General features: G+C 38.8%; 1 protein-coding gene across 2 annotated transcripts; it reads left to right on the plus strand.

Annotated features, from left to right (window-relative positions):
• Positions 1-685: 685 nt before the first annotated feature.
• On the plus strand, positions 686-12,054 carry wu:fa25f02 (uncharacterized protein C11orf24). 2 transcript variants are annotated; one of them, XM_046394787.1, is made up of 3 exons: positions 686-836; positions 4,676-5,058; positions 7,807-12,054. In XM_046394787.1, exons 2-3 carry the CDS (start codon positions 4,833-4,835, stop codon positions 8,712-8,714), a joined length of 1,134 nt encoding a protein of 377 aa, XP_046250743.1. In that variant the 5' UTR covers positions 686-836; positions 4,676-4,832; the 3' UTR covers positions 8,715-12,054. The 2 variants fall into 2 exon arrangements, with proteins under 2 accessions (XP_046250743.1, XP_046250744.1); XM_046394788.1 differs by lacking the exon at positions 686-836 and adding an exon at positions 846-2,129.
• Positions 12,055-12,719: the final 665 nt, after the last annotated feature.

Here is a 12,719-nt window from a genome sequence, read left to right on the forward strand (position 1 = left end):
AGTTTAATTGACTTGATGCTATACTCTGATTAAAAGTGTTCCTTTAATTTTTTTAGCAGTGTGTTTGGACATCAATCAACCAAGGTTTTTAACCACACTTCTAACATCTCTTGTACCTATTATTAATCGATAATATGGCAAAAGAAAGCCCTTAGGAATGAGCTATTTTTCCTGCTTTTATTCTTTTTTGTTAACAACCTGTACACATTGTTGGTACAGAAAAATGTCACTGAACACATACCAAAATATTTGTGATCATGTTAAGAACAATAGGTCGTTAACTGGTCATACCCGAACTCATTAACAGTCTCACAGCCATTAGCCAGTCGTTAGACTCAGATAGCCAGCCAGCCATATATTTGTTCCCCACCAGACAGTTTTTTCAGAACTGATGAAGCTGTTTGGATTAGCAGTGAAACGTCTTCAAGCCTAATCTTCACTAGTCCAGACGCCTTGCTTTAACTCTTTGAGTGAATATGACCTGGATGACTGAGAATCTCCACAGATATGTTAATATCTGTTCCACCTTATGTTGAAAATCTGATTAAAGATTTTTATAGCTTTGGTATTTTCTATATCACTGAAAGTTCAATGTCCTATTGTTAAAAACAAGATAATTCTGATTCTCAAAAAGACCTAAATAATGGAAAACACCAAGAAGAGCAGGCTTTTCATTCGTGAACTGCAGAGGGCAGCGATGAGTCGACGCTGCTAGAAATAAAGCTGAAGAAGAAAGACGCTTACCTCACGCTTACCGGAAGTGTTGAGCTCAATCTGGATATCTGCTGAATACTTCTCTGTGCTTCTTATGTTCAATAAGTCACGGCTTATTGCAGGTAAGTCTCGGAAGTCACAGTTGCATGTTAGGGGTTACGTTAAGTAATTCAGATAATAAAATATCTTTTTAGCCTTAGTTAGCCTAACGTTACAATGCTGATGTTCACTGTCTGTGTCTGTTTAGTGGGAGATATCTGGTCATCATTTAATGGTAACTCATTTTAAATCCACCGTGTTTACTGACATTTTAACCAGTTCCAGCATTTTAAACACTTTACACCCACTATTTACCTAGCGGATCACGGCATTATATGTGCAGTTTGAGTTTAAACTGTTTACATGTTTGTCCAGCCGTGGCATTTGGGATCACGTATTTGACTTGAAGTTTATGTTGGTGACTTCCACAGTTACAATCTTTAAATTCGTCTGATGTTGGTGTCAGTATGCTAACTTTATAATTCCGTTTCATAATTTAATTTAATATGTGAATTTGTTGTTCGTTTGTTAATTGTCACTTACGCCATACAATACAACACAACACAATACGTCGTTGCCGCTAATGTAATGAGAGCTCTGTTAGTGTAACGTTAACCTTAGCATGCCACGGACCCAATAACACATTAGCCTGTTTAGTTAGCCAGATAAATTCGTAGGGTCCCTAAATGCATCACATAGTGTTGGCTGTTTTTAGTGACAGTGTATTTAAAGAAACTATTAGACTGTTGAGAAAGATTTGTCGAAATACGGCTTGGTATTACTTATATTATAATAATTCTGTGGGGCGTTCACATTTTAATCGAAATTTGAGTGCTGCCTCGCGACAGACCGTAGAGCAGACCGCGTGCCTGCTGTGGCTGTCGGTAGCCGTACATCGCTCCACGTAGGCATCTGGAGCTGAGTGACCTTTGAGTATGTTCCGTTTACATTTAGGGCAGGCCGCTGTGCTGGAGCTGCGTAAAATCAACAGTAGTTGTCCAATTAGAAGACCTCACAGGTGGTTTTGTATGAAATGCATGACCACAATTAGTAAATTCAGTCCTAAATGGGCAGTACAGTCAAAATCTAATCTAATTTAACTCTTATGTCTGTGGTGAATCCAGAAAGTTTAACATTAGAGTGGCAAGAAGTTTTGGCTGGGTGATATAAGACTCCCTGAGAAAGGAATACAGAAACCTACTACATCTGCATGTGAAGACAACAGAACCTAGTCAACAATTAAAAAAAAAGGCGGTTTACTATCCTCAAACTGACTTGAACAGAAAGCAAACACCAGCAGTCATGGATCTGTCTCCCTGTCTTCACTGCACATGGGACAATTTGCCTTCAAGGCTTTCTCCTTTCCTTTCTCAAAGGTATTTAAAAAGAGTGCTAAACATTTTGAAAAGTCTGTTGTTAACCCAAATTATGATTGATTCCTACATTTAACCATGGAGTTTTGTGCTTAAACTTAACCAAACTGTAAAAAAAAAAAAAAGCTTGTCATAGGACACAAACTCCAGTCCCCTGATTGAAAATGAGTGCACTACTCATTCACCCACAGCCCTGTGCTTCTGGCAGAAAGCTATGGAAGCTAACTTCTCCCTTTACTGTCTTCATCCTACTCCATCATTTTCTATCTGTTTCTCCTTTCACATCTTTCCATCTCAGTTTTGTATGTTGGATTCATAGTAACATATATATTCAGGAATGGTTTGGCTAAACCCATTTCTACTCTCCATATTTACATAACAACTGTAGATGATGACTATCAGAGTCATGGCAAATCAAGCTCAATATGTAGACACCAGTCATCCATCCACAAAGAAAAGTTAACATGACACAGTTACAGTTTTTTTTTTTGTTAGACATATGTGTTAGATATATTTTCCCATAAATGTGAACAATGGTTCTGTCATTCTAAGGCTAATTTTTACCACTGATATAAATGTTGCATATACAAACATATACATTTTTTTAGACCATACAACATTTTCACATCCATATAACAAAAATGATCTTCACTAGATAACATTCAGCAGTATCAGTCCGTCTGATGTTGCCAGTACAATGGTGATCAGCTGGTGTAAGTGAAGTGTGATGTTCTGTTGTATTCCAACAGAATAAACAAAATGAATGTGCAGTGCAAGCTGTGTAATGTCAAACTTTGGTATCACATTAAGCACAAACAGAAAACAGCTAAGACAAGTAACGGGCAATCTCACATCACGTCATTAATTAGCAGTATTAGCATATGCTGTTTTGATGCCACTGGGGCAGAGAAGGTTCTAACAACAACTGTGTTAAGAAACAAACAAATAAAAAAACATAACAGGAAAAAAAACCCCAACAGTAAACCAGTAGAACATATGACAGCAGTTGTGAAAAGTCGTCCTGAGTAATATTGTCTGTTACAAAGTGGTGGACCTCGGCCCAGCCTTGCTCACGAACAACCAATTTTTGGGATTTTAAAATAAAACTACACAACTAAAACTGTTAGGAAGTTGAAGTTAAATATCTATTATACATTTGCCACATAAATATACAGAGCTATTCATTCCTTAACCAGCAATATACTGCTAATCCGGTTTTTGCCACTTTTTGATTTTTTTTCACCACTGTTTTTAAGCAAAGTCAGCAAACCAGCTTGTCCACATTAATGGGCTCTCCCTTCTTTTTCCTGGCACAGGAATTCAGCCTCATTAAGTTTCACCGACAGTACAGTAGATTCTGACATTTATTTGCCAGGGTGGAGAGGTGTGATGTCCATGGTTCTCTGTGATGTTGATTCCCAGGAACCTAAAACTGTTCACTGGCTTCACCTCAGCTCCACTGATGGAGACAGGGGTGTGTGTGTGTGTGTGCATCTTTACCTTCTTTTTTCTAAAAGTAACAATCAGCTGCTTGGTTTGTTGATGCTGAGCTGTAGGTCCTAGGGAAGCATGATATGGATCTCGTGGCTGATAGTAATAACTGATAATTTCACATTTGCATATTTTAAAAATAAGTTCAAATCCACATATTTCCCAGTAGACTTCCATGTCTGGGATTGCAGTCATGGGTGTGCAGTGTGAACAGAAAGGGGCTGGGCACACAGCCCTGGCAGTCTCCAGTGTTAAAGTCCAGAGTGGAAGAGGTGTGTCTGCCAATCTGAACTGTCTGGGGTCTCTTTGCGATTCTGCTGGCTCTGAATGCAAACTGGCAAGGGTTGAGACAGACTAGGATGTTGCTGTAGAGCCAGTTTTTTTTAAAGCACTTCATTTAAAATGCATTTTTCCTCTTAAGAATAGATATGTGTGAACTGGAAAAATTATTTATGAGCACAGTGTACAGTACAAAAAAAAAAACACGAAAAATACAAACTGCCACTAATCATTGGCCCTTCCTTCCAGAAGCCTCAAAGTGAGATTGATAAACAGCACTGAAAAAAGTATTGGTCCAATAAACTATAAGTTGTGAGTTATATAAGTATAAGTTGTGTGCGCGTGTGTATGGCTAAGTGAGTGAGTAGCAAATGCAAGCCATACTACACTAAAATGTACTTAAATCAGTAACTGTGAGGAAGGTAAGAAAATCTAAAGCGTTGTAATTTATTGCATGTATGTTTTTCTCTCTCTCTCTTTCATCCTCTCTGTCCTGTCTACACCCCCCCCCCCCCCTCACCCAGCCGACTATCAGCAGGATGGTTCTCCCTTGTGAGCCGGGTCCTGCTCAAGGTTTCTTCCTGTTAAAAGGGAGTTTTTCCTTGCCACTGTCTGCTTGCTCAGGGGTTCAGGCTCTGGGTCTCTGTAAAGCATCTAGAGACTATTTTGATTGTATAAGGTGCTATATAAATAAAGAAATTGAATTGAGAAGTATCTGTTCCATGTCTCTAATGGCTGCCGTTGACATGTGCCTGTGCTGGTGTTTATGTCTTGTGCAGGACCAGAAAGTGGATGCTGCCTTCACTTCCATCCATCCACTCATTGAAGCTGAGCATCAACTGTGTGCGGGTGTACAAGTTGACAGTGTGTGCACCTGACTGTTGAGTGTGCTTGTGTGTGTAAATTCACTCTAGGCTTATGTGAGTCTGTTGTTTTATGGTAGTGTGTGTGTGTGTGGGTGTGTGTCTGTGTCATCCCCTGCACCAGTGCAACATGTCCCTGTATCCCTCAAAGCTCCAGCTGAGTCCATCAGTGTGTTTTCACCTCGTCTGCCTGCTGCTGCTCCTCAATGAGTCCGCCTCCACAGTACCTAAAAGGGAGCCAGTTACAGCCAACCCCCTAGCCCAGCTCAACACAACACTGGCTAACTGCTCCCCTGCATGTGAGTATGAGCCAGAGTTCATTCATAAAAGAGCTATGGTTACATTATACAGCTGAAGTCGCTATGAGCTTTTCTTCTGTTGTTTTATTCACTGTGATAGTTGGCAAGGGTCACAGTGAGAAACCTTGAGTTGTTCTGGAACATTCTCCTACGGCTGCCCAAAACGCATAACATTACTATCATGTTCAGGGTAGTTTATAGACGTGAGTATTTTGAATATTCTGTTATAGGTTGTGCTGTTATGGTGTGCAATAATACAGTTAAGTTATCCTGCAAATGTAAATATTAGTCACTGGTGTACTGTTATTATTAGGTTTGTCTATAAATTAATGCTAGGGATAATAGAGTCAATAATGATTAATGGGCAGCCAAGGTATGAACAATGAATACTCAATCTGTGTATTTTAAACTGCTAATTAAAAGCCCAACTGTCTTTGAGCCATGTATCATAGTTTTTACTTGGTTAGCACTGTTCAAATGCAGTGCTGTGTTTTTAAGATAAATCTGTGTATGTACAAATAATCAAACCTTAACAGTTAATGAGGACTCTACCTACTTGTAAAAGGAGATGGAATCAGGTTACACCAATGGAAATGCGGATTAAGTCTGATAATGCACGGTCCGTTATAATATGTTTTTGGTAAACGTATGCCTACTGAAGCTGCTGACAATAATTATTCTTTCACGTAGAAAAAAATTTCCCGGTCACAAGAGATCAAAACCTTGTAGGTAATCATACATATTAATAGATTATGGTTTTGGAACGGTTAACGGCATATAAATGTCTTCATATGAGGACCAGTTCTACCCCTATACACTGTACATATATTTCATTTCATTTCATTTCATTATAGAACATGGTATAGGCAAATAAAGACTGAATGTTCCAAGGTCTTAATGGCTGATTAGCAAGACATGTATTGTTTTATGTTGTTGCATTGTTAGCAAAATACTCAGTTTTTTTGCAGTCAGACTTAATACCTTTGATGAAAAGAATTGTGAGCATGCAAGCATGATTTAACAGGATACATGTCAAATGTCTTTAAGAAGCAGACTTTTTTCTTTTCTTCTTCTTCCATTCACTTTGCAGCTGTGTTGCTAAAATTAACATAATACAACAGTAGCGATAAATGAATGTTTTGTACATGAACCAAAATGGTCGCTATGCTTAATTTTTCCTGTCTGGGCTTCGTACAGTTGGAGCATTTATTGATGACTCGGGTGGGGTGGGGTGGGGGTTGGTTGTTGTTCCTTTCTTACTGGATATGCATAGAGCTTGCCCTGCAGATAAGTAACTAACAAAGATCTTTTCCCAAAATATAACATAGTCATATTTTGCAGAATTTGTGTGAAGAGTGTGAAGAACATACTGAGCATTCGGATGAAGAGTCGATTACGCTGAAAGTGGAGTTAGAGTTTGTGGATGTTATGACCTGCAGTAACAAGTTATCACCAGTGGAATGTACTGGATTGTTAATTCAAGCTGAACGCAGCTGGTTGTCTTCATGAGGAAGTAACCTGCATACTGTTTTACTGTGTGGACGGGACAACAGGCAGCAAAAGATGCTGTGGAGAATTTGGAAAAGGTGTCATCACATAGTTTGTCCAGCAGACTGCGCTGTAATCTAAAGAAGTAGCTTTCAGCAATGGCAACCTTTCACTGCACTGATCACTGGAGACAAACACGGTGGCTAAATCCACCTGGTGTCAGAAATGTTAACGGCCACCTCACTACTGCGTAATACTATAAACCAGCACATGTAAATCCCCAACATAAACAACTATGGGCTGAACAAGCGCACTACTAACACTAAGAATAACATGACAACATTTGCAGAGCGTAAAACAGCAAAGTTAATCCACCCTGTCTGGCTTAACCTTGACTGGAAGTGAGGGTCAGAGTAGTGGATGTAGTGCACAGTCCAGAGGTGTCTTTACAGTGAAGTTACTAAGTAGTTTGTGAAAGCCACAGTGTGTTGTTTCCCAGCTTTAATCTGTGTTCTTAACACTCCACACTGGTGATAGCCATACATATATTAATTGTAATACAAGCTCTATCTCATCTCCTCTCATCAGCAACACGAGTAAACTGAGTAATGTGTTTTTCTAAATATACTGAGAGTTTCACCAGCTGCTTCTTTTGACCTGCCATCAGAGAGCTTAATTAAATGAGCATAATACACAGGATGTTTACATGCAGGTGTGATGCCAGTCACAGTGGAGATGATGCTTGATCCTAATTTCATGTGGTTGGGAGAGCAACATGCCAGTGATTACTCATAATAAGTCTGATAACACAGAGGTCTAAGATTTGAATCCCTGTGTGCCAAAGTCCCACTTTCATCACTGTAGCGCTTTATGTCTGAAACTTTGCATTTGAAACTGGAAATTCCCACTTGTGGCCATAACATCATGTGTGCCCTTATGATGTTATTGCTTTGTGCTGTTTATTTTGTAAAATTGTTGCCTCTTCATGTTTGGCAAGCATGTGAATTACATTTAAATATTGCTTAATATATGTTTATGCCAGGTCCTGCTCAAGGTTTCTTCCTGTTAAAAGGGAGTTTTTCCTTACCTCTGTCTGCTTGCTCGGGAGTTCACTTAGAGACAATTTTGATGGTATAAGGTGCTATATATTTAAATAAATTGAATTGAAATTGTTTATTTTATTTTGTTTATTATTTGTTTATTACATGTTAAGTAATTAGTTGAGCAAAGTTACCCATGGATTTCTTCTTCTTCCCCCAGGTGATAGTGGTGATGTCACTAAAAATGCAACAGTTAAGGATTCATCAGAAACTGGTTCCCTGAAAGTGACAACATTAACACCACAGAAGAATTTGAACTCCAGTGTAGCATCCTTAGTCCCACCCAAGCATTCTGAAGGAGGAAACCATTCATCCACAGCCACAGCATCCAATCAGACAGTATCACCAGACCCTGAGCTTCAATCACCAGAGAGAGTCCCTCAGCCTGCAGCCCCTCCTCTTTCTGCCACCACAGCCTCGACAACACAGGCTGCTCGTGCTGGATCCATTACCAGCACTGCTACTGTTACATCCACAACTGCAGAGTCTGTTAAGAAAGGAAACATCACCACCCCTGTATTGCTGACATCTAAAACCACGACACCAGTTCCTACCACAAACACCACACAGGTCAGACGTGAAACCACAACAAAACCAGTGTCTACTCCTACTACTACTACAGCAACAACAACCAAAACAATATTTACAAGGACTAGTACCACTGTTACCGTTAATACAACCACGTATATAAACAAATCACCTTCGCCACCATTACTATTGTCGTCATCGGCTGCCACGCCTCAGCCAAATGCCTCGAGTACCGGGACGCCATCATATCAGACTGCCTCTTTACCCACCGGACCTGCTACTAGTACCATAACTACCATCAGTCACAGTGAGCCGGTTGCCTTGGGAACCAGGGTTGCAGTGGTAGAAGTAGCAGGTGCTGCTCTGACCAGGCAGGTAGTGGACACAGCATCTTTACTGGCTGTCCTCCTCTTCGGCCTACTCTTCTTCTTGGTCACAGTGGCAGTGTTCATCACACAGGCCTACGAGAGCTACAGGAGAAAGGACTACACCCAAGTGGACTACCTGATCAATGGCATGTACACAGACTCAGGAGTGTGAGGAAGGAAGGACCTAAGCACAACTTGTAGAGACTGTAGGACAGAAGTCTGACCAGATGGTTTCACTGTGGTGCTGTGAATTCACAAGGTGATTCAGTGCCACAGACAGTTCAGGAAGAAGTAAGGACTGACTAAACAGGTCATTGAGCTGACTCTAAAACAATAACTGATTTGTTTCTATCATAACTGTTCCACTTAAAGCTTTGTTCTTTTCTGTCTTTTTTTTGATGATTTGAAGACGAAGAATTTGGCTTGTCTGATTTTTGCCAAAGATTGAGCTACATACATTGAGGTTATTTGGATGTAACTCCCGTTCTGTCAGTTCAGGCTTAGCCCTCTAACAGGTTTTCCTACTGGCCCATGACAGAATCTCCTCCACACTGCTGATCACTTTAGTTGTAGTTTCTTCCAGGTTGGCTGGACCAATCAGGATGCCTCCTTTGTTATAGAAAGCTCAACAGATTTGTTCAAGTTAATTTGTAAGCAATCCATATATCTTAATGCACTTTTTCTCACATTCAAATTAATATTTAGTGTTAGAGTAAAAAGTCATGGGCCTGTTATGGACCAATGCATATTTGTTAATATGATGTCCTAGATGTGACTTGCGTTTTCTAGTGATGATTTAATGAGTCATTCCACCTGCAAAGACCAGAGAAATGACTGAGTCATAAGGCAAAAGGAGCAAATTGGTTGAAAATGTCTCAGTCAGTCTTGAGCCTAATGGCCAAGTACATGTCTGTTTGACAAACAAGAACCAGCTCTTCAGGTGGTATGTCTAAAACTCATCACACTGCAGGTGAATTAAGATGTGTACTGTGTAAGATTCACATGTGGAAAAATAGCTCATCAGTAGGGCTATCACCAACTTTTGGTTGTATTCTTTCATGAGTTTATGAGCGTATTGTGTCATAGTTTTGCAGAATGTTTTTGTCCAAATTAATATTTTTGAGGAAATTAATTTAATGAAAAACTGAAAAAAATGGTTACTTGGGATTTTGTTTTGCACATTTAATAGTTTTATCTGATGTAACAGTCAATCACAATCTTGATGAATACCCATTTGATCACTTTACATATATATTTTTTTTTCCGTTTGGGAAAATATCCCTATTAATATAGTGACATTGATTTCAATTATGTTGGCCAGCCCTATGGCTCATCTTTTTAGATCTTTTTCAACCTCTTTTCACTACCAGCTCAAAGTAAGTGCATTGGTTATACATTTCCTCTTGCTACGATGATGTACAGATGGGTTAAGACACTGTGACATCACTGTTGCTTGTGGTTCCAGGAAACAACAGCACAAGCAGCCAGATGGTAAGGTAGGCTAGAGTATACCAACCTATGTGCTTTTCCTGTGCACAGAGGGATTATGAGCTGAGTAAGGCTTTCTGGCTCAACTTCACCTTCTTTGAAGGTGCATGGAGAGGAGGGGTAAAAAATCAGTTTCTACATAAAACTGCTTATTATGCCGTCTTCTTCATCTTTCTGTTCATCTTCTAGGCCTTTCCCATGTCAACATTGGGTTAGAGACACATGAGATAGAGAAGATATGTTTAATTCAATAAGTTTTAAATGGTCCATGTTGTCCTGATGATGGACCCTCATTTGTTTGTGAGGCCACCACAAATTTGTGCTCCCTGAAAGCACTTGTGTGGGAGCAGGATGTGCCATTGGTGGCAAATGTGTTGAGTTTGAGACCCAGGTGCTGCAGAAAAACATCTTATATCTACTCAGGCAGAGTGCTGTGTGAATTAGAGACATGACTTCAAGGTTTAATGACAGTTTTGGTTGAGACTGTTCTGCGGATCGTCCTGTATTTCTCATTTGTCTTCCTTTTTCTTTTTTCATGTTTCTCCTCAAAATGCATAGTATATTTTCTAATTTTGCTTACAGTGAATCTAATTTAAATGCTCAACTATTTTGAATACATTTCATTGTATGTCTTCTGCATGAATCAACTGTCTGTTCTAGTTCACGTCCAATTTATGGGTTATATTTAGTCTATATTTCCTTAACATTCTTCATGTAGATTAATATGTGCCTCACATTTCTCATGTGTTTGTTTAAATGTTTAATATTTCACTGATGAACATTAATCTTAAGCCATTCATATGCTTCTTTAGAATACATTTTGGAGAAGCGTCATTATTCCTGGAGGCACTGCATTCATTCAGATTTTTTCCTCAAAATAATGACTTCCGTATAATATTTTGTCTGTTCTCATAATTATGCAGTTTGTTGTCATAATTATAGAATTTTCCAAAATGAGATTTTTTTTTTATCACTATGAGTGAAATAATGAAACATTACTGAGCCATATTCTTCAAGCTCAAAATTATCTTACAGTTCAGAACTGTGGAAATTCTAAATATGAATGTAATATGAATGCACAGATAAGTATTGTCTTAAGGTTTGAGTGATGAACACATACTCTGTGTGCGTGCTCCTTCAGTTACAGTTGTGAGCAATTTAGATTATGGACAGATGCTCTTCTAGGCCCTTTTTTCCTGAGTCCTAGTCCAAAATTGTTTTGTGCTTTTTCTTTATGTTAAAGACCAAAACTTGAGAAAAATCCCGTAACTCAGTATCCATGGTACAGACTGAATTACAGTTGCCTTTTTGTCTTTTCTTGACAGGTTGCATTAGCTTTTTTCCTCTGAGGGGTTTACGGTTGTTGGACATTTGCCAAATAATTACTGGAGCCCATTATTGTATGATAAAGCCAAGGGAAACATTAACAGACTGGTGTGAACTCTACTCCACAAGATTTATGAGTGGATCTGAAAGCCTTCATAGCAGTAGCTGTAGAGTATTTGCATTATTGTGTATTTTTGCAATATAGAAATTATTTTAGTTTTTGGCACAAATCTTTTTGTTTTGTACAGTAGTACAGTACAGTTTGTTTTGTGCAGTTTATCTAGTTTATTTTCACATGAAATTTGATGTTTATCCTGTTACTTTGGGAGAATTAGATTTTCATCCCATTGTCTCAGGATCAAGATTTTGATCGACTGCAAGACTTTTCAGCTATCATTGAAAACAGCCATAATAAGACTGCTCTAGCCTTTTGTACAATTGATTTCATGTCCATTGTGATGACAAAATTTGCTCATCACAGTTAGCATGTAGTATTATGTATCAGATTGTCCTGGATGAAGCCACTGTATTCATTACACGAGTGAAGCATTTTCAAGACTTGATGACCAAGTTGTAATTCAGAGCCTTTGACACAAAGAATTCTAAAGTGAGCTGCTGAAGGTCTTGGAAACAGTACTGGTGTATTGTGTTCAGGGTTTCTGATTTGTGTTTGCAGTGACTTTTGTGCAGAATGTCAAGAAATGACAAACAGAAGACACCTGCCATGTTCCAACTCAACATTGTACAAATGCACTTTGAAAAGACGTTTTTACATGCGGAGAATAAATAATAAAAAAAAGAACTAGTTTGATCTTGTTGGTGTTTCAATCAATCAATGATTAGACACCATTGATGGAACATTATGTTTAATTCATAGCATGTGTGCTATGATACAGTTACCAACAGTTACCAACTTGTATACCAAGTTTCCATATGAGGAGAGTAGTGATTGATCAAAGCTGCAGTACAGAACGGTGCCATGTTTAGCCAGTGGTTCAGTTTGTGTGGAAGGGTCCCTCAGAGAGCCAGCAGTTAGTATATTTATCTGCACATCAGATTTCTTACATGTTCAAGTTGGCCTTTGGGATTCTGAAGGATGTAAAACAAGCTGTGCTTCTTCACTATGTGGTACTGGAGGCTAGGTAAAACATTTTTAATGTTGTGGGTTTCTAACCCATTCTGGTCAAACAGATGGTAAAATGCATGCTAATAAAATTCACATGTGGGTTAAAAAGAAGGTTTGGCAGGAGAAAGAAATGCTTTGGTTGTTGAGTAACATTTTTTCCAGACTTGGTCTGTCTCAGTAATAATTCCCATACCTGTTTGTACACACTTTTTGTTTTGAAAAAATACAAAACAACCA

Source organism: Scatophagus argus, chromosome 7 (genome assembly GCF_020382885.2).
Source record: "Scatophagus argus isolate fScaArg1 chromosome 7, fScaArg1.pri, whole genome shotgun sequence".
Taxonomy (NCBI): Eukaryota; Metazoa; Chordata; class Actinopteri; family Scatophagidae; genus Scatophagus; species Scatophagus argus.

Bases quoted from the DNA above. Each gene is read 5' to 3' on its own strand.
- wu:fa25f02 (XM_046394787.1), top strand. From the start codon at position 4,833: ATGGTAGTGTGTGTGTGTGTGGGTGTGTGTCTGTGTCATCCCCTGCAC. The intron at 5,059-7,806 runs GTGAGTATGAGC...TTCTTCCCCCAG, and splicing joins GGCTAACTGCTCCCCTGCAT to GTGATAGTGGTGATGTCACT.